At 32.8% G+C, this 15,547-nt stretch overlaps 2 protein-coding genes across 2 annotated transcripts; both read left to right on the top strand.

Moving 5' to 3' along the window:
- Positions 1–6,010: 6,010 nt before the first annotated feature.
- On the top strand, positions 6,011–7,530 carry LOC132163942 (uncharacterized protein At4g22758). Its single transcript, XM_059574325.1, has 2 exons — positions 6,011–6,664; positions 7,067–7,530. Exons 1-2 carry the CDS (start codon positions 6,274–6,276, stop codon positions 7,243–7,245), a joined length of 570 nt encoding a protein of 189 aa, XP_059430308.1. The 5' UTR covers positions 6,011–6,273; the 3' UTR covers positions 7,246–7,530.
- Positions 7,531–10,570: 3,040 nt separating this feature from the next.
- On the top strand, positions 10,571–15,546 carry LOC132164179 (histone deacetylase HDT1-like). The gene is made up of 10 exons (XM_059574616.1): positions 10,571–10,686; positions 12,511–12,581; positions 12,690–12,901; positions 13,461–13,474; positions 13,554–13,613; positions 13,701–13,819; positions 14,586–14,693; positions 14,797–14,887; positions 15,056–15,185; positions 15,273–15,546. Exons 1-10 carry the CDS (start codon positions 10,674–10,676, stop codon positions 15,331–15,333), a joined length of 879 nt encoding a protein of 292 aa, XP_059430599.1. The 5' UTR covers positions 10,571–10,673; the 3' UTR covers positions 15,334–15,546.
- Position 15,547: the final 1 nt, after the last annotated feature.

Raw genomic sequence — 15,547 nt, forward strand, 5'->3', positions numbered from 1 at the left:
TATTAGAATTAAATAATTAAATATAATTATTTTATCAATATTGCCAAGAAAATAAGCTAAGGTTAAATTGAGACAGATTTTACTGCTGATCTATGTGCATGAGCAACATGCATAGAGTACCCAATATGTGCAAAACTTGAATAAATTAATTTAAATCTCAATAATTATTTTAATAATTCATCATTTATCACGTCAGTATTTGTTATATTTTTTCATATTTTAAATGTAATAAATAATGGATATGGCAAACTCTAAATTATTTATTTTCAAAACTGTGATTGAGTATTGAGATTGAAAAAATACACTCGATAGAATATTCCATAAAGAAAAGAGGATCTTTGTTCTAACTCCTTTCCGCCGCCCACCGCCCGCCCCCCTACGCTCTGATGTAGACCGCCTTAAAGCTACACTTTTTTCTTTTTCTTTTTTGCTTTTTTATCTTTTATTTTGTCTTCTCTGAAGAAAAACATCATCAAACAGTACAAACACAGAAAATGCTTAAAAATACAAACAAGTTTTCCGTTCGTTTAGAGTTACGGTTTTAAAATTGAGTTTTAAAAATTGTTATTTTTAAAAATTATAAAGGCGTTTGATAAAATATGTTTAAAAAGTTTTTTTTTTTTTTTTTTTTTTTTTTTTATGTGTTATATAAATTCGTAATTTTGGTTTAAATTTGCTCATTTCAAATAAACACCCTCTAGCTGCTTGCATATATTTTATTATTTTTCTTATTTTAGATTAAATATTTTTTAAATCGTAATATCAAACGCTTTACGTTTTGCGATATCTTTTAAAAATGTAGATTATTCTTACAAAACCACAATTCCAACGCACCCGAATTCATATTTAAGGCACCTCAAAATACTTTTTCAAATGAAAAATAATAAATAAAAAACCTCTCAAAAAACATTAACAAAGTCTTAATAAAGGAGAGGAATGTAAATTAAGCACTTGACTTATAATTCTTTTAATATTTTTGGGTCAACTTGAGCCATAGACTATTGGCTATATACAAAGTTATGTTGCTACCATTCGTAGGCTAATATTTATATCCTAGTTCCTTGTAAGAATTTGTTTGAGTTTTTGTTTATGGGATATTATATTATTATATGGCTCCACCACCAGCACATCACCTATTTAATTAAAATTAATTTTTGTCATTATTTACTAATTATTCAGTTAAGACTGCTTTTCTCCCCATGTTTCATGTTTGTGACTAGACCACCATAGTGGCCTGCCTTTTGCAAAATCTTCTGAAGTTTTTATATTCACATCTTAAAAAGGCAGCAAAGTGGCTCGTTTTCTATATACTTAGTGAGAGTATATAGCACCACCACATGTGCATCAATTCCTCTAAGACAAATATTTCTATAGCAAACTTTAGAGAAAGCATATTAACATCTTTTATTTCAAATGGGTTCCCTGCTTTCTCAAATTTGTAACCAATGATTGTAAACCCTTATATATATATAGTACTAATTATACTTGAAAAAATCATTTTTCCCAATAAAAAAATCAGAAGCTTTTTAATATCTTATGATTTTCTTATATAATATACAAGCATTTTATGAGATATATATATATATACCTTAAAATAAAGGCTTTAAAATGTGAGATTTTTTTTTAATGAGGAGAACTTTGTACGCACGTCTCGCTAATTAATTAAAAGTGATACTATATCAACACACATGCAAATTATGAACATCTAAGCATTCCCATCCGACTAGCCAAAATAGTATGAATGTTATTTTGACTACTTCGGATGCTAAACTAGGACCGAAACAAAATTCATTTAGCTCAGTAAAATGCTGAAATATTCGGCAAGCTGCTATACTAGTCACTCACCAAATATGAAGAAATTATTAAAGAAATTTCTTAAATTCTTTATCATCTAAAAGAAAAAAAAAAATGAAGAATTCATTGAAAATAAGTATTTAAATAGAATCGTAAAAATAGTATTTACAATATAGAGCTGATGTAAGTGTTAAAAAAAAAAAAAAAGTGAGTAACTAAAATTAAAAGAAGAAAAAAAAATATTTCTTTAAAATAAAAAACAAATTTGATGATATTTTACATCAAATGCTCCAAATCGACGCATCATCCTCAAACCAGAACCTTCGGCGGGAAGGTGATATTCCTGACATGTCCATCCACAGACTAAGAAATATCATCAATTATTACATGTAGAATATAGAAAAATTATTAAATACTTAGCTGTTAAAAATAAACAATAGTTTATGGGAGCACTTCCTCTTGTGTCATGTGACACTAGACGTGGTTACGTAGTTAAATTATTTTCTAAGTTTACCCCACCTTATGTTATATCATCCACCAAACCTTTCACATCAAATATTTTATTACAAAGTCAAAAATAGGTAGGTATTTCAGTTTCATCCTGCCTGCCACTGCCAGAATTCAAGGTGCAAAATCCTTTCTACCATTATAGTTCCCAAAAAGTAGAGAAATATTAATTAAATAAATAAAAAGGCGACTCATATGGTTGGTTAAACGTGGCAATTAACGAGTTGAGCCCGGCAAAACACGGAAAGGAGAAGAAAACAAATCCAAATTCCAAAAAGCTGGCCAACGGAGGTGCCTAAGAATGTTGGAATGGACCATTGCTTGACGCAAGACAAGTGGCTAGCCCATAGAGGAAACCAATCCCATATTTTGGACCAGCTATGAGATTAATAATTCCATCAATATTCACATGCTGAATTCATAGGGTCTCCCTCTCCTGATTTTTTATAATTTTTTTTAAAAAAAATTATAAGTTCTAAAAAATTTTTCACACCAATCTGAATGAAATATCTTTCAACTTATTTAAAATAATGTTGAGTATTTATAAACATTTAAAATGCACATTAAATTTTTAAAATTATTAATAACAATTTATTAACTTAAATTAATATTTTAAATCTAAAATAATTTGAAAAAAATTTATGTCCAACGCGAGAGAGGCTGTCCCATGGCGGGAATTCGGTAAAGCTCACATCCATGAACCACTCGTGTCCACTTGTTAAATCTGAATGACGCTGCAATAATTAACGTAGGACAAGAAACTTTAGCCCCCCTCTCGTGTCGATATAAAGGCCAAATCCAATGGTCCCGGTGGGCGGAACGTCTTTGGCCCGGCTCTGGCTAAGCCTAGACGCCTAGACCCACCTCCACCTGCACAAATAACTCACAAATTGCGAATATATCCTCCACCAGATATATTCAACTTTCCTTAAATCATTTATGTATATATACTACTCAATTATTCAACCCCTTTTCTTTTCTTTTTTGTAACAAACCCCTTTTCTAACAATTTATTACGAGTAGCCACCGACACCTTGCGTCCTTCGCCTTAATATCATCAATAGATAGGATGACCATTGTTAAGAGATTCCAAGATGAAGTAGATCGTGTTATATATATATATATATATATATATATATATATATGACTTATTTAATTAGATGGGTTAAATTTTTTAATTAAAATTTGTTAGTCTTAATCTAATTTATTTAATTAAATAAGTCAGACTCCTCAACTATAATCTTCTGATTTCGTATTGAGTTTATCGACTGCAGACTTTCTAATTAAAATCCAAGTATGAGATGCTACCTAACAAAAATTCATATAAGCTAAAGAACTATCAAAGATTTAATTATATTTCTCACCACAATCTCAAAGATTTTCTTATGCTACTAACGAATAGTAAGTTAAAAGAACTATCAAGAAGAGTCAACGTTTTTACGAGACATTGGCTTCTTTTCTTTCTTTTTTATTTTTATTTTCTTATCCTTCTTAAATATAGTAAATCAACTTATTTTCCGATTGAATGTATAGTCTTGTGTTGTGTGACACTCTAATCTGTTTTAAACCATGCATGCCGTCAAAATTATAATAAAGTATTATTAAATTGCGTGTTAAAGTCGACATCTTTTGGTTGAATTTTTTTTTTTGTAGTAAATGAGTGTAAGTTCAATTGTTTACCTACTTTTAAATTAATTGTAAGATAATTAATTAACCTAATCTATGAAACTATATTCCTAATCCAACTATATACCTAATCCAAGCCTAAATACAACTCATGATACTATTCCATCGAAAAATTTGTTAGGGTGAAAGAATTCTCTGCTTCGAGTTGTAGAATATTAACATAGTTCTTTTCGGGCAGGAGAAATCACAACGCTCCACTCAAGACCGGAGAATACCACAATTTTACAAATACTTTTTATGATTCTTTTACAAACATGTTTCGTGTCATTTTCTTACACGTCTCTTGTCTTCTTAAAAAAAAAAAAAAAAAAAATTCACCGTTGAAACATTCAACGATGAATTTGCTAATTTCTTGTACAAAAATAGACAAAAAATAAACAAAAGATAAAAACCAAACATTTCTCTTAATCCTAATAATAATGTCAACTTATAACCTCAAGTTTTTTTTTTCTTTTTTTCTTTTTTGCAGGAACCAACTCAACTATTAATTAACACATCTCATCCTTATCCTGATTTTATACCTAATATTAGACTATTGTGGAGATTTTTTTATGTTAGCTTTGATACATTTTCTTTATAGGTAACTATTTTATTTTAATTGTTTGTCTGTAATCAAAACATTAGGATTTACACTTCAGGGAAAAAAAAAAAATCTTTAGGATTTAATTACCTTTTTTTTAGCCTGCCTCGCTCAATATATTTTTCTTATAAATAGACCACATAATACAATTTATTTCTCACATATTTTATTTTATTATATTATTTTAACAATTATCATTTGAATTACAAACACAGCTTTTGTTGCTTATCAAAGTTGATGTCATATTGTCATGTCCATATCAGGACTTCACATTGGACAAATGATGATTACTTAATAACAGTAATATCTAATTATATATAATAATATCTTTGCACCAGATTTAGATCATACTGAAGAAATCATTTGCTGATGACTTTTAACTTAAATGATATTTTATGAGGTGAGGCTGAATTCTAGGTTCAAAACTACTCATCAATTATTCTAAACAAAATTCCTTATCTATTTACGGTAAAGATTGTGAGTAATACTAGGTACTATATTTTTATTCTCATAAAATTCTTCTAAAGCTGATGTCCCTTTTAAAATTACCATTAAATTTTAGATGAATCATACTTGAATTTTGATCCAAGGGTAATTTTGAAAGCCACATCAACTTTAAAAAATGGTACCTAGAATTACTCAAAGATTATGGATTCACCTGGAATATTAAATCATCTCAAACATAGTGCCAAAGTTTTATTTGCCTACCTCGTATGCTTCAATTATTTGTTGCTTTTCTTTACCTTATTTGGCTGTTTATGCAGCTTACACGTGTCTTTTTTTTTATTTTTCTCCACTTTCCAGTAAGAAAACATATCCAGAAATTAACATTAATCCCCAATATCGGTGAAAATTTAAGGTTTCAAAATATAATAATCAAATTTTAAAATATTATAAAAAATGTAAAACTATTTTTTATTATTTTAAATTTATTTTACTGGTTAGTAGTAACTTGTGCGATTTGCCAGAAGATCAGGAAAAAATTTAGGTGAACCCAGCACAAAGGTGTTTAGTTTTGACACGTGCCAAATGCGATGTATTATTAATCATAGATAGCCGCCTATTGAGAATGGTAATTGCAACCGTTCCGCAACAGTACAAGGGAAACGCGGAGGACTACACCACAGTGATTCGTCCACGTGTACCAACACAATCACCATGGTAAAACTACCTAACTAGTGCGGCGCATTTTAGCACGAAGCAGTTACTGGAGCGAAACCTTACCCAAAAGCAATAATAAACTTAACGCAGACCACGCATGTGCTGGGTGAACGGGCACCAGTCGGTCTCCTGTCCTTCCATTGGATGGTTGACCACGAAAGTTGAAGCCTTGACCAAATATTCTTTCTCCGGAACCGGCTATAACCCGTCGCCGCTTTAAAATCGTGCCCCAATTCCTAAAACACCCTTATCATCATCTTCGTATAAAATCCTTTGGGGGGGCTGCGGCTGGTTCCTCATCCGAACCGCTCTGGCCCCCAAGCTACTTTGCCCTTGGCCTTCCTGATTATTTACGGTTATACCGTTCAGGTTATGATAGCTGCCGGTGACCGGGAACCTGAGAGCCGAAGCTCTTCCCCAGCTCTCGGATTCCCTCGCCTCAGGTTCTTTCGATACCGGCGTTTGAGGTAGCCGGATAGACACAAGGTAAAAAGAAACACAAGAAAATTCCAATTTGGGCCATTTGTATTTATTATTTACGTAGGATGCCGACTTCGAAGAGTCACCGGAGAGTACCGGAGGAGAAGAATCGGAGGGGAAGACTAACTCACAAATCGTCGTCGTTTCACGGACAGAATACGATTGCTATGGCAGCGGAGCTTCGGCGGCCGAAGACGCTGCCGGAATTGCTCTCCTCTAAGAACGTGGTGGGAACGACGTCGCCGGAGGGACGCCCAAAGCTGACGAAGTTGCTGCTGAACGTGACGATCCAGGGGAGCCTCGGGCCCGTACAGGTGGTGATGACGCCGGAATCGATGGTATCCGATCTGATCGCCACGGCTGTGCGGCTTTACGCGAAGGAAGGCCGCCGGCCAATCTTGCCGACCACCGACCCCTCCCTGTTCGACCTCCATTACTCGCAGTTCAGCTTAGAAAGTAAGACACACACATATCTCGATATATTAGCCGTCTGATTGCTTTAACGTAATCAGAACGAATCTGAATCGTAGATTTTAGTTCAATTCATGGTTTAAGAGCATTCCCAATATATTTTTTACATTTTTACTAAAAGCTCCTTTTTTTTTTTAATAAATCTAAAACTAATAACTTTTCAAATACTTCCTACTTTCTATTATTTATTTTTTCTTATATTATTTTTTAAACATATACTTCTTCTATTTTTTTTTTTTTTTATAAAAAAAATACACTACTGTGGTTCTGTGAGTGGTATAAATTATAATAGATGGTTTAAATAAAATATGCGTGGACGCGTGTGCGGGTGATGATTGACGTTTGACGGTGTATGTTGGTTTGCTTGTTTTTGGTGTGGTGTTCCAGGCTTGGATAGGGAGGAGAATCTGATGGCACTGGGATCGAGGAACTTTTTCCTGTGCCCTAGAAAGCCTGCGGTGGACGGTGGCACAACGACGCCGTCTTCAACGTGTTCAAAACAGGCTGAGAAAGCTTCCAAAAGCGGCGGCTTTGCTTGGCTCAAGTTCATGGATTTCTTGCTGTAGACTACTAGACTCTAGCTGGGTGGTGGCCTACTACCACATTCTTGTTCTTTAAAGTTTGGTCGGTTTGTAATTATGTCTGGTTTTTCTTTTTTAGATTTTTTGAACATTTTCATAGCATGCAAAATTGCAATCCAATCATAAATCGATTAGAATATTGTACAGTTAAACTTGGTCCCATTCTATTTCTACCCGTTGTCCATCGCTAGTGGGGATAGGATTGATTGATTTGGATTTACACTTTTTCACATCCTGTAATAATGCGAAGACAAACTTCAATTGCCTGCTATCTGTTTTATATTTCCTGTATATATATCTTTTAATAAAATTTATTATAAAAAAAAATTACCAAACTTCAATTTTCTTGTTTCTACTTATTCATTGTGTTTAATAATTGATATCTAATTATCTATAATCATAATTAATAAACATAACCCGATTTCTTTGCGCTTTCCAATCAAAGTAACTTTACAATCTAATAAAGTTAAGGATTAAATACTAAAAACCTCTTAGGGTTTGAATTCTTTACTTTTTGTCTTTATTAAAATTCTGTTCAAAACTTAATGGAACGTCATGTCAGCATCAGTCAAATTACGCTACGCGTCATGTAATTAATTTTTCGATTTTTTTTTAAATATTAAAAAAATATTTCTTTTCAAAAAAAAAAAAAAAGAAAAAAAAAATTAAAAATTTTGAGGGTTAATGAATAATAAGGCCATATGACCCATTTGGATAGTTTGATAAAGCCTAGATTCTTGGCAACAAAATGCTTTTGGAGGACATTGACAAGTATAATGAATTTTTTCCTTATCTCATAATTATAAACTCATCAAGTGTCATTAGCATAATAATTGTTGTGTTTACGCTACGCGTCATGTCAGCATCAATCAAATTACGCTACGCGTCATGTAATTAATTTTTCGATTTTTTTTTAAATATTAAAAAAATATTTCTTTTCAAAAAAAAAAAGAAAAAAAAATTAAAAATTTTGAGGGTTAATGAATAATAAGGCCATATGACCCATTTGGATAGTTTGATAAAGCCTAGATTCTTGGCAACAAAATGCTTTTGGAGGACATTGACAAGTATAATGAATTTTTTCCTTATCTCATAATTATAAACTCATCAAGTGTCATTAGCATAATAATTGTTGTGTTTAATTCTTTATTGTTGTCAATTTCTATATATAGTCTTTATTTTATTTTATTTTTGTTCTATTCAAAGCGGGAGAGGGAGAAAAGGGGAATAATTTCTATATATAGTCTGCCCAACAAACATATCACATTCTAAATTTCTAATCTATGGCACCCCTGACCCACGATCAAAGTGGATTGTAATACGTCCAATCCATAACACTCAGTGTGGAATGAGTCTTTAATTTATATTTTTGCCTAATCACACATCACTAAGAATTTGGAGAAGTCATTAGCATAATTTAATGACTTCATGTAAAATAACTTTGTAATAGTTTAGTTTATATTCTCCTGCTTTTTTATTATTATTATTATTATTTTTCCAGGGGACAGTGGTTCAGAAATCAGAACCTCTAACACAGACTAGCTCAACATGACTATAGCCCAAGTTAATGCAATATTATTGTTGTAATGATTTTGAGAAGAAAAAAAGGAAAAAGTGGGTTGGCAAATAAGATTAGAGAAATTCTATAAACCATGATGTCACGTTACTAATCTGATACCATCAAATCCATCATTTGATTTGTTCTCGTTTTAAAAAGAGTAATGTTAGAAATCGCATTTTTATTTTACTACTATGTCACATACTCACCATGCTGATGTGGTAGAGTCCCAACTAATCCTTTAATCAATCATTGTTAAAAGAAAAAATAAATAAATAAAATTACCTTAGTTGGGATTGCCACATTAGCATTGTGATGATAATTGTATAATAAAAATATAATATGAGCATTACTCAAAAATAAAAAATAAAAAATAAAAGACTAATTGATAGTGTCATATTAGTAAAGTGGGATAAAAGTATAGTGTACAATATTTCTCAGAAGATTAAGGAAAAACTACACTTACTGCCCTGATATTTCATTTTTGCAATCATATTTTTAAGCTTTAAAAAGTGTCAAATTAAAATTATTATATTTCGAAAGTTTGGAATGTCACCCTCCTATCAAAATCTAGCGTTAAAACTTAAGTGAAACGGTATTTTGGAAACATACCTTGAATATGGGGTATTTTAAAATTTTCACTTCTTCCATTAGGATTTATCGTTAAATTTAGATAGAATAGTTAACCTAGCAAATTTCTGAAAGATGGTAACCCTAAATTGACATTTTTTAAAGTTTAAGGATATGATTACAAAAGTAATGAAAGATATAAAAAAACGTTTAAGGTTATGATTGCAAAACTAATGAACAATCAGAAACACCAAGTGAAGTTTTCTCAAATATTAAGTAAACAATGAGCTCAATTGATTAGGCCAATGGTCCTTGTTCCCATAAGCAGGTTGATTCAAATGAGTCTCTAAAGGATAAATTGGTTTCTATGTAATTCGGCATACTTCAACCGTATGGCAATATGTTGTATTTTTAATTAAAGAGATTGTTTTGTTTACAAGATTAATATCTAATAGAAACTTATTTATATACAATTATCTTTAGGAGGTAATTCACTTAAACTCTTGTTCTTGCAAGAGTTTCTGTTTGATGAAAGGCAGGACATTGTCATTGTCTTTATCACAATCTGTTGTATGAAATTTATCTTATCCAATAGTCTCAGTTAACCATGTCCTTCGAACAAGGAAATGGTGTTTAGAACATCAATTTCCTTTTAATTGCAACAAATGTTTTGTCCCCCCTTCAATCTGCCGAGATCATAGCAATATTTTCTTTGCTTTATTTCTCAAACATGGCTTGTGTTTGAGAAATAGAGTTTTTAAATCGAAAAACACTTTTATCATAAGAGTTTTTTTTGGCTATTTTTAACTTTTTGGACCCTTAAAAACGCTTTTCAATTTTTTTTTTACCAAATTGATATTTTTTTCTTTAAACGGACTTTTTGAATGTTATATGCACTTTTAGACTTCTTAAACACACACCCAAACAGACCCTTATGTTTACATGCACTTTTTAAATGTTAAATGCATTTTTGGGCCCTCAAACGCAATTCCAAACGGTCCGTAAAAAAGAGAACACTCCGAAATTAATCCAAAACCATTGCATGTACGTCTGAAATGCCCGAAAAGAAGGCCCAGAGTCAGGCCCAGGCCCAAACCAGTGATACATTTGTCGGTTGTCGCGCATTAAAAACCCTAGGTCACGAAACGCCCATCGGCCAACGCCAACTCCTTTATAAGAGCCCATCAAACACTCTGATTTCCGCCTCTCCACATTCGCTCTCGCAGTCTCTCTCTCTCTAAACCCTCCCCAAACCCTAGCCTCATCGTCCCTCGCCTTCCAATCCATGGAGTTTTGGGGTAAGCAGCTCTCTTTCCTTCTCTCACTTCTTCTAACTCCATTATCATCATCCTTGTGTTAGTGTTAGGGTTTTTCTCTTCTAGTTCATACACCATAGTCAATCACGGAGTATCACTCTCTCATTCCTTATTCCCTCGTGATTTATTTTATTTTATTTTGAATCTGATAGCGATTTTCATCCTTTTGGTTTGTTTGTTCTTCTTGTGCGTTTATCCTCAGAGACGTGTTTGTATGTATGATATCTGTGTGTGTGTTCGATCTTTATAAAAATGGAAGAGCTTTTTTTCTCTACTTTTTGAAACATGAGTGATGTCGTTCTGTTTGGTTTACTCGAAATGATAGAAAGTATATTGAGTATCTATGCTTCGTGCATGCTTGTTTCTTTTCCGTGTTGCGAAAAAAACATTCCCCGTCTTTTTTCTTCTGTCTTGGGATATTTTTTTTTTCTTTTACTGTAGTTTCAATGTGTCCTAGTTTGTTTTTGTTTCTGTATTTATAAGAGTCCTTGTTTACGTTTCTGCTATTTTAGTTTTTGCTGCCTGGAGTAACCTTTGTATGTTTGTTAATGTTGTGAAAATATTTTCTTGTGGTTTGGTTTGAAATGAAGTTGAAAAGTGTTTTGAGCGCGGCTTATATTTTAAAAAACGTTCTTTTGTGGCATTGGATAAACTTTTTGGAGTGTGCTGCAATTTAAAAAAAAAAGACTAAATATGTTTATTTTGAGAAAGCTGACTTCTTATCTACAAAACTTAAAAAATGTTGTGAAATGGTGGATTTTTTTTTTTTTTTTTTTTTTGTCTTTTTAGTTGGGTAACTTGGGTTGAAAAAAGAGGGTGAAAGAGAATGTCAGCTGATGTTTTTACATGTCTGTTTTCTTTTGTTAGTTTTGTCCTTTGTCAAAACAGAAGCAGAGTAGTCCATATTTGTTAAAATTTTGTTTTCTGCCTTTTGATTTTGTACTCAAAACAAAAACATTAACCCACAGCACAAAACGTTTCTTAAAAACACATAATTTTCACCTTTATGTCATGTTAGAACACTTTTTCAAACTAAACAAAAAATCCTCTAATTCATGTAACAAAAATTTCCTCTGTCTGGGAAGGAATTGGGAAGAAGTGAGAATGAAATTGAAAAGCTCCACAAAGAATGAAGCAATGTTTGAGCTATGTGGTCTGTTTTGTTTGTTTTGTTTTTATTTGTTTCTTTAAACCACACATAATGATGAAGTCCTATGTTTGTTTCACTTTCTATTTGTGTCTTGCGTTTTACGATTGTGTCCTAGTGGGGTTCCTTACTCGGTCCCTCCCTCCCCAGCCATTTGGGGCTATGCATTTTGATTTGCATCTTTTTGGTAACCTGCTTGCTCAGGTATCCTTTTCTGAACTGTTGTATTTTTTGGGTCCACTTCCTTTGATAAATTGAATGGTCTTGTGAGTTTATCCTTATGCTTATATACGAATATTTTCTTAAGATTATAGTTTTGATTTGGAGTTAGCTTTAGCAGCTATTTTTTCTGTCTCTTGGACTGCTAAATTTGTCACTCATGTTCCTTTTCAATAAATGCTTGAAATCTTGCTAGTGTATGTATTAAACACTGTTGATTGGGAATGGTTCTGTGGGAATCTTGTTACTTATTATTATGTCGACTGCAATATTGTCCATGCTTATGATGAAATTAAGCTCCTTCTCCGCCTGTAATTGTAACATTTTAATATATACTTCAACTAAGTACTTTTTGTGAGTACTTTGTAGTCTAATAGACTATTTAGTCACATCAATGGATAGGACATTAGACAGATGTTGAATAGTCTTTCTTTGTTAAGGTGTTGAAGTCAAGGCAGGACAGCCTCTGAAAGTAAAACCTGGCGATGATAAGCTCATACATCTTTCACAGGTAAGAATCATTGTACTTGTGCTATTGTTTGTGTTGGGTAACTTGCTATACGTTATCCAGTTACCTTCATATGTTTCGTAGTGTTTCAAATGCCACTTTTTTGTCCAGGCATCTCTGGGTGAGTCTAAGAACAAGGCAAATGACTCCGTTCCTCTGCACTTGAAGTTTGGTGATCAGAAGCTTGTCTTGGGAACTCTTTCACAAGAGAAATTTCCTCAGCTATCTTTTGATTTGGTTTTTGAGAAGGAGTTTGAGCTCTCTCACAACTGGAAACAAGGGAGTGTCTACTTTTGTGGTTACAGAGCTGATTCTCCTGATGAATATCCTTTACATTTTCCCTTTCTGTTCAGTAAATGATTCTTTATAGTACTAGAATTGGGAAGAAGTCAGACCAACTGATTTGTTTCATCTCGTCTCTTTTCTTTTGCTTTAAATAGATTTTCAGTTTGTTGTGCTCAACACGGTTAAATATTGCTTTTATGTCTGTGTGATGGTAGTGGACTATGAGTCAAGTTGAAAAACTACCCATATACTAGTTTATTTATTCAAACGATTATCCTTTTGAATCTTATATTTTTCTTACTGAATGAGTTTAATTCTCGCTAGGCTTGAGAAATCCCGGTGCATGTTTTTTCATATTTTTATCTAGTTTACATGTATTAATATTGCTTATATAATTTTCTCAAGAGAATAAAGTTGTTTAAGCTTGTAAATCAATAAATCATGCTCAGTCCTGTGCCTGTAGAATATTTTAGGTCTGGGGGCTCAACTATGTGCCTTTCTTTGATATGGTGATTATTTACGTGTAACCAGTGCTTGCTTACCACTTTTTCTATTCTGTTATTCCTTGACTTTCTGCTGCTGTCTTGTCTGTGCCACGGAGGATCATGATGGTGAGTGTTACAATATGCTTCTTTCTTGCATTATTTCCAAATTCAGTTGTCTAATTTAGTATTTTAAAAACGTGTATAGAATTTGATACTGATTCAGAGGATGATGAGGAGATTTTGCCATTGAGCAACGCAGAGAATGGTGGGTGTTCCTGCATTTTAACTTTGTTAGTTGAACTTTATTTTGAAACTTCATCCCTTTTAGCCATTGACTATTAAAATTTTTCAGGCAAGGCTGACTCAACAATTGCAACTAAAAGTGCTTCTGTCAAGCCTGAATCTTCTGAAAAGTCAGTTAAACTTGTAGAACCAAGCAAAGATGATGAGGACGATGATTCTATTGATCAGGTATTCAGCTATGATTTTGTTTAACACATGCTTCCAATATTGGTGTATATGAATATGAATGAATCATATGTTCACTTAATTTTGTATTTGAATTTTTTTTCCTGTTGTTTTTGTCCCTTTATGTATTTGTCATATTCCCAAATTTGTGCCTAAATACAAAACCCTCGTATGTTTTTCTATATTTGTACTGTAACACCCATATGTTTTTCTATATTTGTACTGTAACCCCCATATGTTTCTCTATATTTGTATTGTGTATAAATATGAATTTGTCATACTCCCAAATTTGTGCCTAACAAGAGCCCCAAGATTTTTGGTGTAGGAAGCAAACTTCTTTCCACACATTAAAAGATGAAACTTTAGCTTCAGAGGTTCATAAGCTGCCGTAATTGCATTTTATGATTGCTTTATTTTACATTAGGACTTAAGCAAGCTAAGAGAACGTATTCATCTTCTAACAACTTCAGCTTTGTGATAACATGGTTTGTAATGGTTTGAAGAATCAATTGAAATATCTTGTACATCTGTCGATATCTGTCTTGTATGAAATACATCAATTAAAGTTGATTCTCTTTAACACTTCCAAACATCCTGGGCCTTTGAAGGTTGTGTTATCTGGTTTCTATCCATAGTGTCTCTCTCTCATCCCCCCCAATCCCCTTATGTTTGCTATTGAGACTATATAAACACTATTTTTCCATTTTCTATCTGTTTTAATTGAAAACCATTTGAGCAGTATTTGAATTTGCATATCTTACGGTGGCAGGATATGGATGATGACAGTGATGATGAGGATGACAGTGATGATGACGATGAACTTGGTATTGAGAGTGATGATGACTCTGATGAGGAGCCTGAAGAAACCCCTAAGAAGGTATTAACTGCACGATCTTCTTGTCTTTATGAAAATTATGGACATTGGTATGGTTTTTTTAATTAATTTGACTTTACCATACTGTTATCTCTCAATTTTGTAGGCCGAAAAGGGCAAGAAGAGGACTTCTGACTCTGCCTTGAAAACACCTGTTCCTACCAAAAAGGCAAAACAGGCTACTCCTCAAAAGACAGGTGATCTTGATTTTTCTCTTCTAAGTTTTATCTGTATGCTTGTTTTACATTAAAGTTTTTAGTCAATTCTGTGTGTGGATGCATTTGGCTGAATTTTTTTTGGAGAAAAGCCTCTTAGAATTCACTTTTTGACTTGATTTGATAATAAGCTGTTTTTACACGATGTAGATGGTAAGAAGGGTGTTCATACAGCAACTCCTCATCCTTCCAAGAACGCTGGCAAGACTGCTGGCAACAGTGAGCAATCCAAGGGTACTCCAAAATCTGGTGGCCAATTCGCTTGCAAATCCTGCATCAAGTATGTTTCTGAGACCACACTGAAAAGTGTTTCATATTGCAAATTCGCGGACTTAACATTATTTTTTATATTTCTTTTTGGTGTTAGGACTTTCGGCTCGGAAGTTGGGCTTCAGTCTCACACAAAGGCAAAGCATAGTGCCAATTAGAACAACATTTGCTGGTGTAGCATGTTTCTGGATTCTTTCGTGAGATGGATGAATTATAGAGTTGAGTGTTATTAGATTTTTGAATAGTACACATGATAGGGGATCATCTAGTAGATTATCGTGTCTCTGGAGATTTCAATCGGTTTCGGAATTCATTCCACCCGTAATTTGCTTCTTTCTTGAACCTTTTAAAGGAAGTGATTTTGTCGTTTAT

Source organism: Corylus avellana, chromosome ca10 (assembly GCF_901000735.1).
Source record: "Corylus avellana chromosome ca10, CavTom2PMs-1.0".
NCBI lineage: Eukaryota > Viridiplantae > Streptophyta > Magnoliopsida > Fagales > Betulaceae > Corylus > Corylus avellana.

Coding starts and splice junctions, on each gene's coding strand:
- LOC132164179 (XM_059574616.1), top strand. Junction 13,820..14,585: donor ACGATGATTCTATTGATCAG/GTATTCAGCTAT, acceptor TTACGGTGGCAG/GATATGGATGATGACAGTGA. Junction 14,888..15,055: donor GGCTACTCCTCAAAAGACAG/GTGATCTTGATT, acceptor TACACGATGTAG/ATGGTAAGAAGGGTGTTCAT.
- LOC132163942 (XM_059574325.1), top strand. CDS start 6,274: ATGCCGACTTCGAAGAGTCACCGGAGAGTACCGGAGGAGAAGAATCGG. Junction 6,665..7,066: donor CTCGCAGTTCAGCTTAGAAA/GTAAGACACACA, acceptor GTGGTGTTCCAG/GCTTGGATAGGGAGGAGAAT.